General features: G+C 36.8%; 1 protein-coding gene across 1 annotated transcript; it reads left to right on the forward strand.

The window, feature by feature from the left end:
• Positions 1-10,224: 10,224 nt before the first annotated feature.
• Positions 10,225-13,771, forward strand: LOC121379083. Its single transcript, XM_041507546.1, has 2 exons — positions 10,225-10,424; positions 11,125-13,771. Exons 1-2 carry the CDS (start codon positions 10,313-10,315, stop codon positions 12,192-12,194), a joined length of 1,182 nt encoding a protein of 393 aa, XP_041363480.1. The 5' UTR covers positions 10,225-10,312; the 3' UTR covers positions 12,195-13,771.
• Positions 13,772-16,622: the final 2,851 nt, after the last annotated feature.

Here is a 16,622-nt window from a genome sequence, read left to right on the forward strand (position 1 = left end):
TATTTACGAAGTTTTAAAACATATGAGCTGTCAAACCTACAACTTAGCATGACGTCAGAAACCGAGTAAACGCGGCTGTTTGCGTTGTTTGTTTTGGAGAATTTAGAAGATGACATCTTCTTTACATGAAGATCAGCTTGAAGTAAACATATATCTGTATGTACAATAGTGTTTGGTTACTATTTTGTATTTTGTACCTGAGAAGATTGGTCGAGATCGTTAGCGATACCATCAGTACTTTGATACACATTTACAAGCAATAGGGAGAAGTCCTATATATCGATATGGTATGCAAGTATCACACGTTTTAATAACGTACATGATTATACATAACAAAATTCAGCAACAAGTGGTAGACCCATGCAACCCGACACGATCCTAATTTGATCTTTGGTCTAACTTATGAATATTGTATATAACTTCAGGCCCGTAGCCAGCATGATTAATGATTAGCGGGGTGGGGTGATCGAAATTTCATGTAAACGGAACTCATCAAACGCGAGCGCCGATGGCGCGGAGCCGTAGACGGGGGGTGGGGGTGGGGTGGTGGTGTTTCCCCAGATATATATATATATATATATATATATAAAACCCCTTGCCAAACAATGAGATGACGCCGGTTACACTCAGAACCTCAGACAGACGTTCTTGCTACGTTATCCCGGTCATTTGGGGACAAGGACTTATATGTAAAATCCGATTTTTTTTTCATTTGAGCGGAACTCTCAATCCTGCGTGGGGGGATTGTCCGATACCCCGACCCCCCCCCCCCCCCCCCCCCCGGCTACGGGCCTGACATGGTACTTTATGGGCCGATTTCATGTCTAGGTTATCGGTGGGTTTTGGAAACATATGGTTTAAACCTAGGTTAAACCTTGGGTCATGTTTACTGTGCATTTCACGTCTGGTTTTCAATAACCGTAGTTTAACACTGGGTTACAATTGTATTGCTTGTTTAAACCTGCCCTAGAGGTGTTTTTTTGCTGGGTTTGCTCAAAGTAACTTTTCTTCATGGATAATTTCGGCAGCTAAATGGTGTTTTACGTCAGTATTGCAGAGCCATGAAATGTGAACGTATTTTAGAGATCATTTGAAGCCACTACAGAAACAATGGCCTAGTCGGTGGGGGGGGGGGGGGGGGGCATGCCCACCCCCAATCCCGGCAAAATTAGGGGTGATCAGTGGCATACTCAGTATCATTGTTTACTTGGCTGCCAGGTACCCCTCCCCCCACAATACAAACTCCTGCCTACGACACTGTACAGAAACGAATACAGGTTGGGGGTAGGGGGGTTCGAACCCCATCCCCCTTTAGACAAGATGCCCTTTTGCCTGGGTTTTTTTTAGCACGACTGTATAATTAGATCCACCCCTTCACCATCTTCGTGGCGAATGAACAACAAAGCGCCTGAGATATATAGATGATAATTAGACGAGATACCAGTTATTATCAAAATTATGTCCCGAATCAAATCATTTTTAGTTGTCATGAGCTTTAGCGAGTGACAAATGAAAAGTATATCACTCGGGACATACATTGATAATAACTGGTACTGAGTTTGCTATTCTATTTATTACCCCAGCTATGTTTTCTCTAAACGCCTTTATTTTAGGCGCACATGCACGTACATGTAGGCTATAGAAACAATGTAAACCACTTTACACACTGTTCTGGGTATTGATATAACTGCATTTTAATCACGTTCACATATAATTTTTAAAAACAAAAGTTATCATTATTATACTAAAAATATAAATAATGATTTGCGTTGAAATGACATTTTGTTATAAATTTAATATTAAAACAATCGTGGACGCAAACTCATTAAAGTACATGACGTCATTTTGTGTGTTTGCCAAATCGCGATGATGTTATATTTAGTACCGACATTGGTCATTGGTTTGTAAGCGTCAAATCATCCAGTAATATTGTACGTCACAACACTGCATAAGACTTCTCATTCAGAAAATATGGAAAATATTTTCCCTGTTATAAGTGGTCACTAGGGGTAATAAATATAGTTATTTATTAAATTAGTAAAAATAAACATTTTCTTCATGGTGTATGAACTGCACGAAAACAGGAAGTACTAGTAATGAAAGTTGATCGATTACCACCGGTATCAAAGCAATAAACGTCTATCATATCTCTATAAAAATAACGTCGCACATAAATATATATCAGTATAGATGTTCACGAAAGCAGTCAATACCACGCTTCAAAACCAGCAGTTGGTGGAGTGGAACGCTTATAGTGTTCACTTCAGCTTATGGTACTCACCTCGTAAAACTGTGGCTTGCTCGCTTCTATGGGTTCGCAATTTATAGCACTTACCTTGTTTGACGGTCGCAGAAAAGCTTTCTTTAAACAAAAATGTTCATTTTTTAGTAGTTTAAAGTGCCCCATAACACACATCCAAAACAGCTCACATCAAACTGAGTATACCGAGTTTAATCTATAACGAGCTCTTTTTCTAAACTAATCACTTAGTTTTAAAACCAGCCCACGGTCAACACAGTCCGCCTTGAATAGAGACACCCTATATTTCGTTTCTCAAACGTCTGTCTGTACTTTCTCTATATAATGTACTGTACATTTTGTATATTCTCTTTCAAGAACACATTTCCAAACTGGCCTAATAGGTATCGGTAGTTATATTACAACATACATGTATATAAAGAATAAAATACCATATTTAAGACTGTACACATGGCTAGTTTACAAATAATGACAGTTAATTGCCAGGGATTGGAAATCCTGAAAAAAAGAGAGATGTACTTAATTACTTAAAACAAAAGAAATATTGTATATACTGTTTACAAGATACTCATTTTACAAAAGAATTAGAACCATATATACAAACTCAGTGGGGATTCAAATGCATATTTAGCTCTTATAAAAGTAATTCTAGGGGTGTAGCTATTTTATTTAATAATAATTTTGAGTACAAATTACATAATATAAAAATTGATACTTTGGGTAATTATTTATTATTAGATTTAACCATAGAAGGGGAAAGAATCACCCTTGCCAACATTTATGGTCCTAATAAGGACAATCCGCACTTTTATGAAAATATTTTTAAAATAATTGAAGAAATTGGAAACGAAAAATATATTTTATGTGGTGATTTTAATTTTGTACTTAATAAAAGTTTAAATAAAAATAATTATACACATATCAATAACCCTAAAGCTAGAAACAAACTGCTAGAAAACTTTGAAAAATATATAGTTTTAAAGATCCATTCCGAGAACTCTATCCCCAGTTAAAAAAATATACTTGGGTGAAAAAAAATCCAGTAAAACAAGCTCGACTGGACTTTTTTCTTCTTTCAGACAATCTAATGCAATTTGTTCAAAAAGTTAAAATAGACAGCTCATATAGATCTGACCACTCCGGGGTCGTTTTACATTTAAAACTACATCACTTTATAACCGGTAAGGGATTATGGAAGTTTAACAATTCCTTACTTAAAGACAAAACATATGTACAAACCATTCAGGAAACCATTACAAATATTAAATGTCAATACGCAATCCCTCTATATGATCTAGAAAATATCAACAATATCTTAAATGAAGAAATTCAGTTTACAATTAACGATCAACTGTTTTTGGAAGTTTTACTAATGGAAATAAGATGGAGAACCATTTCATACTCAGCATTCAAAAAGAAAACAGGAGATGTTAAAGAGAAACAATTAATCGAGGAAATACAAGTATTAGAGAAGATGAATGTACAGTTAATTCCGATTTGTTAGAAGAAAAAAAAACGAGTTAACAGAAATTAGACGAAATAAATTAAAAGGGCATTTTATTAGATCTAGAGCAAAGTGGGTCGAAGAAGGAGAAAAGCCGACAAAATATTTTTGTAATATGGAATCACGCAACTTTCATAATAAACTAATTTCTAGATTAGAACTTGAAGATGGTAGTATAATAACAGACCAAACACAAATTCTAGAAAAAACGAAAGTATTTTATCAAAAACTCTTCTCCAAAACAAATCAAGCAAATAACAAAAACACCCAGTATATCTACAACATTGAGGCTAATAAGTTAACAGATACAGAAGCACAGGAACTAGAAGGAGAAATAACATATTCAGAAGCATTAACGTTCCTTAAAACTATGAAAAACGATAAAAGCCCAGGGTCTGATGGATTTTCTGCGGAGTTTTTAAAAATGTTTTGGAAGGATCTCGGGCATTTTATTGTTAGATCCAGTAATTACAGCTAAAATATAAACGAAATGTCCAACACACAAAAATTAGGGATTATTACATGCATACCAAAACCTAATAAACCTAAACACTTTTTAAAAAACTGGCGACCAATTACACTATTAAATTGTATATACAAAATTGCCTCTGGCTGCATTGCTAACAGAATTAAAAAAAGTGCTAGATAAAATAATTTCAAAAGATCAAACTGGGTTCATTAAAGGTCGATTTTTAGCTGAAAATATAAGACTAATATACGATATAATGCAATATACAGAAGTTAATAAAATTCCAGGCTTATTGTTCCTGGTCGATTTTGAAAAGGCTTTTGACTCTGTCTCTTGGTCATTCGTTGAACAAGCACTTGAGTTTTTCAATTTTAAAATGTCAATTAAATCATGGATTAAAACATTTTATAATAACTCAGAATCAAGGATTTTACAAAATGGATTTCTGTCTGAAAGTTTTAAACTAGAAAGAGGTTGTAGACAAGGCGATCCACTTTCCCCCTATATTTTCATAATTTGCGCCGAAATACTAGCTATATTAATAAGAAATTCAAAGGATATCAAAGGTATAACTGTAAACGGGCAAGAATATTTAATATCGCAGTACGCTGATGACTCCTCCTTTAGATGGAACCCACAAATCCCTGGATAGCACTCTAAAAATATTAGACTTGTATGCCAACGTCTCTGGATTAAACATAAACTACTCGAAATAAAAAATCATCTGGATAGGCAGTAAAAAATATTCAAAAGATGTTTTTCATCATCCAAAATGGAAGTTAGAATGGGGTGCAGAAACCTTTTCCATTCTAGGAGTATATTTTTCAGTTAATATTGAAGAAATGATTCACTAGAAAATTAACTCCACTGGGTCGCGTCGTTGTTATCAAGACCTTAATAATTTCAAAAATAACACATTTTATTAATTGCATTACCAAATGTACCAGATCAAGTAACAAAACAAATAACGAAAATGTTTTTTAATTTTATTTGGCAAAACAAACCAGAAAAAGTCAAAAGAGAAGTACTAATGCAAGACTATGTAAATGGAGGCATCAAAATGCTAAACATTAGAAATTTTACAACTGCGTTAAAAGCTACTTGGTTAAGAAGACTTCTAATATCAAATTCGAAATGGACACATCTTTTCCAAGCTGTAACAGGTTTAACGACAGCAAATATGATTAAATATGGAGATTATTATATTCAGCTAAAAATAACAACAATTAAAAATAATTTTTGGAAAGATGTGTTACAAAGCTGGCTTGCCATTTAACAGAAAGAAACGCCTGATAATAATGAAGATGTAATGAGCCTAAATTGGTACAATAGCAAAAAAAAAACCAAAACCCCGGCAAACCTTTTATTTATATGAAGTATTTGCAAAAAGGCATAATATTCATTCAAGATCTAATAGACGAAAATGGGACATTAATGAATTACAATACTTTCATAACAAAATATCAAGTACAATCCAATTTTTTAGAATAATATATGCTTCTTTAATTAGAGCCATTAAATTATATATTTGTAAAACAACAAAATCAAACAACCAAAGTTTTAACACTGTTTGCAACCCGATTCTTCCGTTTAAAATAAAACTATTTTTAAAAGATACAAACCTAAGTAAGCAAATATACGCAATATTAAATCGCACTACAATAATTCCTACGTCCCAAAACAGATATTCAGTATTGGGGTTTGACTTCACTTCACAAGTATGGGGAAAGTATTATGCTCTACCATTCAAAACTATTAAAGACCCATCTTTATTATGGTTTCAGTATAAAATTTTACACAGGATAATAGCTACACATATATTTCTAAATAAAATAAAATATGTTGATTCTAATATTTGCGATTTTTGCCATCTTATGCCAGAAACACTGGAACACTTATTTTATAAGTGCACTAAAGTTACTGTCCTATGGAAAGCAGTAGAAGAATGCTAATAATATACCGGTAACGAGTTTCAACCACAAAGTGATGAAGTGTAAGCTATTCCTCGCTTATGTCCCTTTCCAAATCTGCGGGTAACCAATGTAAAAAGCGTGGTTTTGTAAACACGGGTAAAACACACACATGTGAAATACACCACGGGTGTATGTCTTGGTCAGGTTTTTCAGCGTTTTACGTAAACCAGTGTTAAACCTAGGTTTTGATATAACCCGGTGTTTCGAAACCCAGACATATGAAATCGGCCCATTGTTTGCTTTAAACATTCAAACGAAGTATCTTATGACTGGTACCTTATGACTCATGAGTTTATAATAAAGAGACCATCCTGAGTTTGTAGCTGTCGACTAGTCTAATATGTTATAGGCTAAATAAAACTTACATCTTTCTCAGGTTAAATAATCTTGCTTCGAATTTAAATAGCTGTATATGCAATACAGTAACATTTCTGACCATTCTTAGGTCGGTAGCAACCGTGACGTCGGAGGGGGGACTATAGCCCCACTTTTATAAACCCGGCTTAAAATATGGCTTTTGCCCCCCCCCCCCCCCCCCCATCCCCTACAGATTGTGCCCCCTCCCCTTCCCCAACTCCAGATATCGTTCCTACGGGCCTCATTCTAATGTTTTATATACCATAACTCAAATTTCATATGTATCGTTTAATTTTATTCCAAATACCGAACAAAGTTTTAAATAACTTGGTGAAAAAAAAATCCCGACAAGAATGCTGAATGTATTTATCTGTATAATGCTTTATAAATATTTAAATCATGTTAAATACAGTAAATATCTGCATACACACACGCGCGCACACATTAATATTATTTCAGCCTATATCCGATATTTATTACGTACGAATCCGAACCGATGGTTTGTCAGGCGTTAACAACCAAATATTTATGTATTTCGTGATAAGCAATACTTCACAAATGTCTCCAATAAGTCTTGTTGGATGTCGACAGAATGTTCGGGTTCCCTACTGATAGAATAATTAATCATGGAGATATTCACATTCCTATTGCGTGACCTTCCCATTGTCTATGCACCCACAACTTGTCCACAGGTCTATTTTTGCGAGATCTCGCGTGAGTTCGCGGTTTGCGTCCTCAAGTTATCCCGCAACGGGCATATGCGCAGTGGAATGTGAAAGAGGTCTATTGGAAAACGAGGGACAAACTATATGGCCAACCGTTAACATTAATAAACAATAAACAATGTGGAAGACAAAGCAGGATCACGTGAAGTCTTTCCCACACCTGGCTACAGTCGCGAGAGACACACTCGGTATTCAAGCTACTAACTTCTCTTCAGAAAGGGTGAATTCCACAGGCACAAACGTTATAACCGACAAACGACACTCTCTATCTCGCCAAAATACAGAGTCACTCATATGGGGATATAAAAACGCTGATCTTATCCTATCCACACTGAATCGATAATTAAGTCGGTCAATAAACATTGCTTGACTTAACGAGTATATTTCTTTTTTAATTTTTAGGATTCTGTTTTTGTATGTGCGAAGAATAGCCACTGGTATTTAGTTTTGATCTCCGATTGGTGATGAGAGTTAATTTTCACTTGAATTATTTTGTGATCTAATTAAAAGCCAATAAATGATCACTTCCAAGATATTATCTCGTGTTAGTTCAACTGTTCAACCTATGTACACATTAGTACTGGTTTTCTATTTAGGGCGCTTTATTATTTAAACTTCAACCTTGTGTAATCATGTTAATCACCGTACGTACTCCCTGTGCAGTGGATATTTATATTGTCTTTCTAATTTCCTTCACTGAGCTGAATATTCCTTCATGAACTGCATCTGATACATTTGATTATTCTCCAAGGTATTCGAGATTCGAAATTCGATTCGATTCGAACGGAAAATTGAGATTATATATATATATATATATATATATATATATATATATATATATATTATATATATATGGAGGACAGTAGAGAAGGAAATTCGAGAGGGCAGGCTGAGCTGGGGGCTGCTGAAGAAGCCTTATGTGCTTCTTTGCACAAAGGGGATTAAGTAAGTATATAATTATATATAACATAAGGCTTCTTCAGCAGCCCCCAGCTCAGACTGCCCTCTCGAATTTTCTTCTCTACTGTCCTCCATGTTTCTTTCATATATACAGAGAGAGACACACACACACGCACGCACACACACACACACACACACACACACACACACACACGCACACGTGCGCACATACAGTGAAACCCCTTGAGATAGGAATTCTCTCAAAACCGGACGTTTTCCACGGTCGCGTGATTTAAGCATCTTTTAACACAAAGTTCATCTCTCTAAATCGGAAATCTCTTTAAACTGAAAACTGGGCAAATAATTCAGTCCCATACTCTATTTAGTGCAATTTGTACCTCTGAAAACCGTCAATCATTAAGGTGGCATTGGCATACAGAGATTTTATAATTTTTAGAACATTGCTTGTAATCCCCATAAGAGCAATCTTATGAAATAGTTTTCTTCTACCCACGGAATCAAATGCTCGGTTTAGATCTACAAAGCATGCATATATTTTTTCTTTCTTTTTACACTTGTATTTATCAATAATGGTTTTTAATGTAGATATATGATCTGTTGTTCTGAATCCCTGTCTGAATCCAGCGTGACAGATATCAACTTGGTCATTATTTTGTAAGTATTTTACAATTCGTTTATCTATTATTTTGCAAAAAAGTTCACCAATACAACTACTGAGAGCAGTGACACATTAGTTACTTGGGTTTGTTTTGTCACCATTTTTTATGCAATGGAACAATTATTGAATGGGCCCACTCTGCAGGAAAATAGCCTATTGACAATATATCATTAAAAAGTTTGACCACATGATCCAATATTAAAGAGAAGAGGCACTTAATAAGCTCATTACTTATCTTGTTCTCCGTTTGTGCCGTTTTTGAGTTTTAAATCTTCAACGTAGGCTAGAATTCCAGGTACTGTTATTTGTGAATTAATCACTTTGTTATCGTGGATTAGTGACCTTGTAATGTGCATCATTAGAGTGAGTACGATTATCTGATGGATTACGGTAAATGTTCTAAGGATAAGGAAATAGTTATCTTTTCTGTTTATCCTTCATATTATTGATTGTATGCCATAAAGTTTTGCATCGTTTTTATTAATATTTCTAAGCTTTTAAACAAAACATTTTTTGTGAGACCGTGTTTTATGATGGGTTAATTTCTTTTAATTGTTTTTGGACTGGAATGCATCTTATTTTGTTTCATATGTATTATTTGTATTAAATATTTGGAATTTAGATTCCATGTCTAATTTTGCATTTTCACATTCCTTGTCAAACCAAATGTTTTCTCTCCTAAATCTATTTGGATTGTGAGTTTTGGTGGCAAATATATTTATAGAATTTACTACGGATGTAGGCCTAAACAAGTTAACATAACAATGTGCTTCTACATCCGATGTTGGTGGTGGTGTCATGATGAACCTATTGAGTGCCTCTTTGTTTTCTGTTGACATTACTGCTGAATATACCAGTGGTTTGCTATTTCCATGCTATTTTCTTTGTAGTTTGTAAGTTTATGGCTTAATTTCTTGCGGTGTTCTGGTGATTTTTTATTTTTGACTGATATATTAAGTTTTAGAAAGAGCTGACAGTGATCTGATGTCCATGGAAGTGGTTTAATGTTGATATATTTAACATGGTCATAGAGTTAATCGGAGATAAGGATATAATCCACAACGCTTTGTCCATTATATGTACGACACGTAAACCGTCCTAAATGATCTCCTGCAGTTCTACCATTCAAAATAGGCCTAACTAGTTTTGATACAATTATTAATGATATCAGAGATTGCCCAATTTTTTTTGTTATATTGTCCTATTTCTTTTAGTCTCAGTAGTTGTAAAAATGTCTGATGGTATATGCATGTCTTGAATAAAATTAAATCTGTTAATCTTTTTAATAACTACAAACATCCATGACATATCTTTTTTAATAAACGATGATGACGTCATAGTGACGTAACAGCCACTATCGATTATTTAATTTGTACTAGTAAAAGAAACTTTGTTTAATACCGTGAAACGATATTTATAATTTTTTATTCATAATTTATTTCACGATGTCAACAAAAAGGTGTTTGCTTAGCTTTTATAGAAAGGTCCGACCTCTTTGGATACAGCAGTCGTTTGATATATTTTTGGCGCGACATTATAACACCAACTACAAACGAGGTAAGAATACACGATGTAGGCCTACAAAAACAACAATATCTTATTCACATCGTCTCCTAGACATACTAGTATGACGTATCCACGGCCTGATGTAATTGGTTACTGGTTGTAAATACGGGAGGCTAAGGAGGGGCAAGGAGTAAAGCGTCCCCCACCCCCTTCTCAACCTTGAGATGAAAAGTCTCAAGATTTTCTGGTTGATTTAATTACATTACTTATTTTTATTTTATTAAATAAATGATTGATTGATTGATTGATTGATTGATTGATTGATTGAATTATTTAATTAGTAATTTTTTACTGCGCAAAAAAAAAAAAAAAAAATGTATTTCATTCTTATCGTGGGTAAACATCGGGGTGCATTTAACGGATATCAACACCACGGCTGGTACATCAAATGCCGTGGTATGTGTTATTCTGTCTATGGGATGGTGCATATAAAAGATCTCTTGCTGCCAATCGAAAAAGAGTAGCCCATGAAGTGGCGACAGCGGGTTTCCTCCTTCAATATCTGTGTGGTCCTTAACCACATATCTGACGCCACATAACCGTAAATAAAATGTGTTGAGTACGTCGTTAAATAAAACATTTCTTTCTTTAACGGATATCAAGGTGGATCTCGGGGTTTCAGAGGTCTTCCCTCCGGTCATTGGAAACCCTACGACCTCCCTACTATTAAAGTATTTCTCTGCATTTTCAGAAATGGACTCCAATACTGAAACTGTGGGGAAAAAACCGGGTCCCCTACCACGATGGCAAAGTTTTTTGTCCGATCTGACGCCGCGTTTACCGCCAAAACCACATTATGAAACTGTGGGCGAGCGTCCATGTATGTCATTCGGACCGCAGTCCATATCGAGGATATTTTTGAAGAACCTTCTCGGCCACGGCGATGACAGTCGTTTGGTACGTGATCATGTGAACTACAAAATTACAAACAAGCTGACGTTACAAGGTACACAAGGTGCCGAAGACAAGCTCTGGAAACGAACTGCAAGTGGCCGAGACACTCATCGCGGTGATGGCGAACACTTTGAAAAACACAGGAGGACTATGTCGTCAGCCGACACAAAAGCAAAATCTCTGAACCAGCCAGACGATCTGTCAAGAAGTGTTAGCAGGTGGACTTTAGAAATGTTCAGCAGATACGTCGATTTTGAAGAACACATTGAGCAGCTGCTTATTGATACTGACAGAGTAGATGATCAGTCGGGAGAAATGAATAAGATCGTCCAAGAAACTATGGACATGTTCAATGCGTCTAACACGAATCCCGCGCTCGAAAATGTGTTGGCCACGGAAGCAGACGTCAGGATCCATCTGTCAACCATTTTGAGGAAAATGTGCCCGGAACTGGGACTCACTCTTAGAACAGAGTCACAAATTGAACTGAGTTACCTACCTACCTGTAAATTTGATTTCTTATTTCTGACGCGCGGCGGCAAGCCAGTTGGGTGCATGGAAGCAAAGACGCCTTCTACCATGAACAGCAGAGCGTTTGCACAAGCTGTCGTCGAGCTACTGGTTCTACAGCAGTTAGCTTATCAGCACGACGTTGACATCTCCACTGTGCCATTGTTCAACGTCCTGTCTGACGGCCAGAGGTTCGTTCTGATGCAAGTGAGGGGGGAAAAGTTGCGTCTGGAGTACGTGTCGAAGGACGGAGAGAATGTACTGAAAGTCCGTACCACTAAAGTGATGGAAGCATTATCTAAACTGATTAAAATGACACTGAATAATATTGAAAACCCTGAGCTTCAGACCAGTTAATTTATTCAAATGTCTACATCGTTTTTTCCCGAATGTGAAGATTTGCTCCAGCATTGGGGTGGCAGTTGGCCCCTGGGATTCCTCATCCCCTGAAAATAAGTAGGGAAGCATACAAAATTTAACTACATTTCTACACGGAATATATTGCTATCATGATTCCAACTAGTGTACGGAGTTCCACTTATATAGCCTTTGTATGTATTGAAAGTGGTACTCTCCGAAGACTGAACAACGTCCATATACACAATTTATACTGAGATAGTACTATATAGGGTAATACACTGAACCGTTTCTAAAACAAATTCTTCAAAGCGGAATTTAGCGAAATTTTCTTATGTTGTTTTACCAGAAAATACGCTTCAACTGATAACAAAATAATTTATATACCATTTGTGTCCGGGTCAAACCCTTCAACGACCAGACTAATACACTTTTGGATACACACAGGCCTACCCTTAACGCTCCGTAAGTTAGACCACAATATGACATAACGCTTAGCCACGCACACACACATTCCCGGGGAAGGTATCGATTTGTCTCAGTGGTGCTCGGCTGATGTTTGATGGAGTGTTTTTGCACCGTCTTGTTCCATGCCCCACAGATGATATATCGAATAGAGAGGGCCCAAAACCCGCTGTTGTTTTTGAAAATATAATTTAAAGGTCCTTGACTGGTGGACGGGATAAGTTTGCATTTTTTGTGCATTCTGTAAAATATACTGTTTGACCAAAAATAGGGGTGCCCGGGCCCCTTGAATCCGCGCCTGTTGTTCTGTTTGTTCAAAACTTGTGGAAGGCGCATGTGCAGGCACGGCAGAAACAAGTGGACACCGGAAAAGATTGAGATCGGAAGTGTGAAGCACCCGAGTTACCATGCCAGGGTTCGGGAGAATACTCCTAAGGACATTTTTGAAAACTGGATGTCCTAAAATGCAATGTTCTGCATTCTACAAGTAATATAGGCTACATAATTTTTAATGCATTTTTCACGATGTATAATTTGTATATACATATATTATTTTTAAAACCACAGCAGTGATTTACCAAGCATTTACAATGCAATAGCTGTACCGGCCTCGGTGTAGCTCGAGTCACCTCCAGCCCTACCCCTTATTGATATTGTTATGTGGGGTAAGACTAGAGGAAAGTCTATGTAATGCTTTGGAAATCGTGGACAATCAAATGTTTGCAAGCTACTGGGTCTAAAATACACATTTCCCCCTAAATTTAGTTATTATACAGTGAATATTTACAATCAGACAATCACTACTAGCAGTAGTATATTTGCAATTGTAGTGTGAATATATTACTCTCACATAGTCATTATTACATTTTGTATTGTACATTAAAGTGACACACACACACACACATATATATATTATTTTTTAAATTTATATTTATTTATTTATTTATTTATTTATGTATGTATTCATTTGTGCTTTTTATTTCCTTCTTTTAAATTCATTATATTGCTGTTATTTTTTTGTAGTTTTTTCTAGTTAAAAATTATTACTAGTATTGCTATTTTTATAACAATCAAAGTTGTTGTTAAAACGACAATTAACAAAATAATAATAAGAAATAAATAGTAAAAAATGCATTCGAGTACTATCATTACTACTTCATGCACAGTGGTCAATCTGATTAAAATTAGTTCTACTGGTCTACCAGTAGATCTAAAAGCATTGCGTAGACTCCCATGTTCAGGTGTCATTTCGTCTGTAAATAATAATTTAAATATCGACCAATCACACTTCGCCTTTTATAACGTTATTTGGGGGCATACAAATTCTAAAAATATCGGGCGAGTCTATTTTAGTGGCCGCAGTACAGCGAACCATACCAATACGTACGGGATGGGTTATCAATCTTCAATTTTACATTACAAATTATTTATTTTATAAAATAAAACATGTTTTAATGCTATTCGTAATTCACACGAAACATGTCGTATACTCTCGGGATAAATCGGAATGTTTTCAAATTCTTTTCAAATCACTGGCATGATTCTGCAAGTAAGGCACAGTGGTGTATCATAAATCTCACATCACTGGCATGATTCTGCAAGTAAGGCACAGTGGTGTATCATAAATCTCAAATCACTGGCATGATTCTGCAAGTAAGGCACAGTGGTGTATCATAAATCTCACATCACTGGCATGATTCTGCAAGTAAGGCACAGTGGTTTATCATAAATCTCAAATCACTGGCATGATTCTGCAAGTAAGGCACAGTGGTTTATCATAAATCTCAAATCACTGGCATGATTCTGCAAGTAAGGCACTGTGGTGTATCATAAATCTCAAATCACTGGCATGATTCTGCAAGTAAGGCACAGTGGTTTATCATAAATCTCAAATATCTGTACATGTGTGGCTGGGACTTAGCCCAGTGGTAAAACACTCGCTTGATGCACGGGCAGTTTTGGATTGATCCTCGTCGGTGGGCCCATTGGGCTATTTCTCATTTCAACCAGTGCACTACGACTGGTATATCAAAGGCCGTGGTATGTACTATCCTGTCTGGGATGGTGCATATAAAAAATCCCTTGCTACTGATGGAAAAATGTAGCAGGTTTCCTCTCTAAGATTCATAGTTATCGAATGTTTGATATTCAATAGCCGATGACTAATAAATCAATGTGCTTTATTGGAGTATAATGAGGAGCTGATTGCGGAAATAGATCGGGGGCGGGGGGGAGGAACCAGGGTACATTGTAAGGAGGGATTTATCGGAGGATAGGGTGATTTGGAGGGGGTGCCCTGATACCATAATCTGTTCTGTATCACGTTTAAACTGTTGTACAACATTTAAACAAGAAAAGTTCATATAATGTCTTCCGTTGGACTGGATTAGGATGTCGGACGTATTGTTAAAATGAAAATTTAGTGTGTGTGTGTGTGTGTGTGTGTGCCCACTTTTTAGCACCTTCCTATGCTGAATGTTTTGGAACTCATCAACACCAGCAAGTCCAATGAATGACTGTTTAACGACACCCCAGCACGAAAAGTACATCGGATATTGGGTGTCAAACTATGGTAAATGCAAACAAATAAATGATCAGCAAGTCCAAGTAGCAACACGCACATTCCATCACAGAAACACAAAACGAAACTAATCCATGTTGTAACCTCGATTGGTATGAGACGTCCCTTGTAACTTTGTGCAAGGCGGAGTCGCCAATTGGGTGATCACGTGACCTAGTACGTCACGATATAGGCCAGCGAGCTTTGTAATTCTTGCGCCCGAGTGTCCCGAATGTGGGTGTGGGTGATTTTTTTAAAATCAAGTAACTCGAAAATTATCGATGTAAAGGTATTTAACGTCAAACATAGGATTGTTTGGGTATTAGAGCGGGAATCTTTGACTACCATGTGGTGTGCAGCGATTGCCCGAAAATTACATAGCTTTGTCTCTGACTATAGGGCTGAATATCTGTCCAAATGTCCGTCTAGCCCTCTACAGAGTACTCGGGCTACTTGACCCCTAACCCTACCCAATAGACTTCGCTCGGCAGTCTAGATTGTCACCCTCTCCGCTAAATTCTAGCACACTCGCCTGACCGTGCTGTTCTGTTCGGTACTATTAACCGTGCATTAACCTTTGAGGAAAGTAAGATCGATTCCCATCGATGGTTTGTTCACCGTCCCGAGAGAGAGAGAGAGAGAGAGAGAGAGAGAGAGAGAGAGAGAGAGAGAGAGAGAGAGAGAGAGGGGGTAACAGAGGGTGTGGCAGAGAGAGAGAGAGAGAGAGAGAGAGAGAGAGAGAGAGAGAGAGAGAGAGAGAGAGAGAGAGAAGAGAGAGAGAGATTGTCCATAAATGTAGACATCCCCTTGTATCCAAAACGATTTGCATGCCCGGTGATTCGGCGCAGTAGAGGTGGTGCGAATCGGAATACGTTTTAACGTGTACATTCAGAACAAGCTGTTGTAGCACACGCCTATCATGGGCACAGGTGCCGACCTCTGCCGGCCCCTCTGTCCAGGACAGGGAAGATCGGTGGTGGGTAAGAGGAGGACCGCCTGCGCTTGCAGGCGCAAGGGAGTGCCAGTTAAGCTGGTAGCAGGCGGAGGGTAAGGTGGTGCTATTGAATTTGGAATTTTAGTAAACCAATTATGTCAAAGAGAAAGTTTTGCGCAATTTGTATGAAGGCGATTGGGCGCAATTTTGACGGTTGTTCTAAAGGTAAAAAAGGGGAGCTACATATAGCTTGTTAATTAAGACCTCCTGCTAAGTTGTCCCCCTAGGATGCCCGTAGGGCCCTTAAAAAGTCTGGAGCCTATTTCACTAAACATCGTAAGTTACGTTTTGAACGTAAACGTAAATCTACGATTCTTATTACTATTATAGTTCAACAAATATAGTTAGAAGAGCACATATTTTTTTTTTTTTTTTTGTCTTTAAAATACTCCAGCTTCCGTAATGATGT

Source organism: Gigantopelta aegis, chromosome 8 (assembly GCF_016097555.1).
Source record: "Gigantopelta aegis isolate Gae_Host chromosome 8, Gae_host_genome, whole genome shotgun sequence".
Taxonomy (NCBI): Eukaryota; Metazoa; Mollusca; class Gastropoda; order Neomphalida; family Peltospiridae; genus Gigantopelta; species Gigantopelta aegis.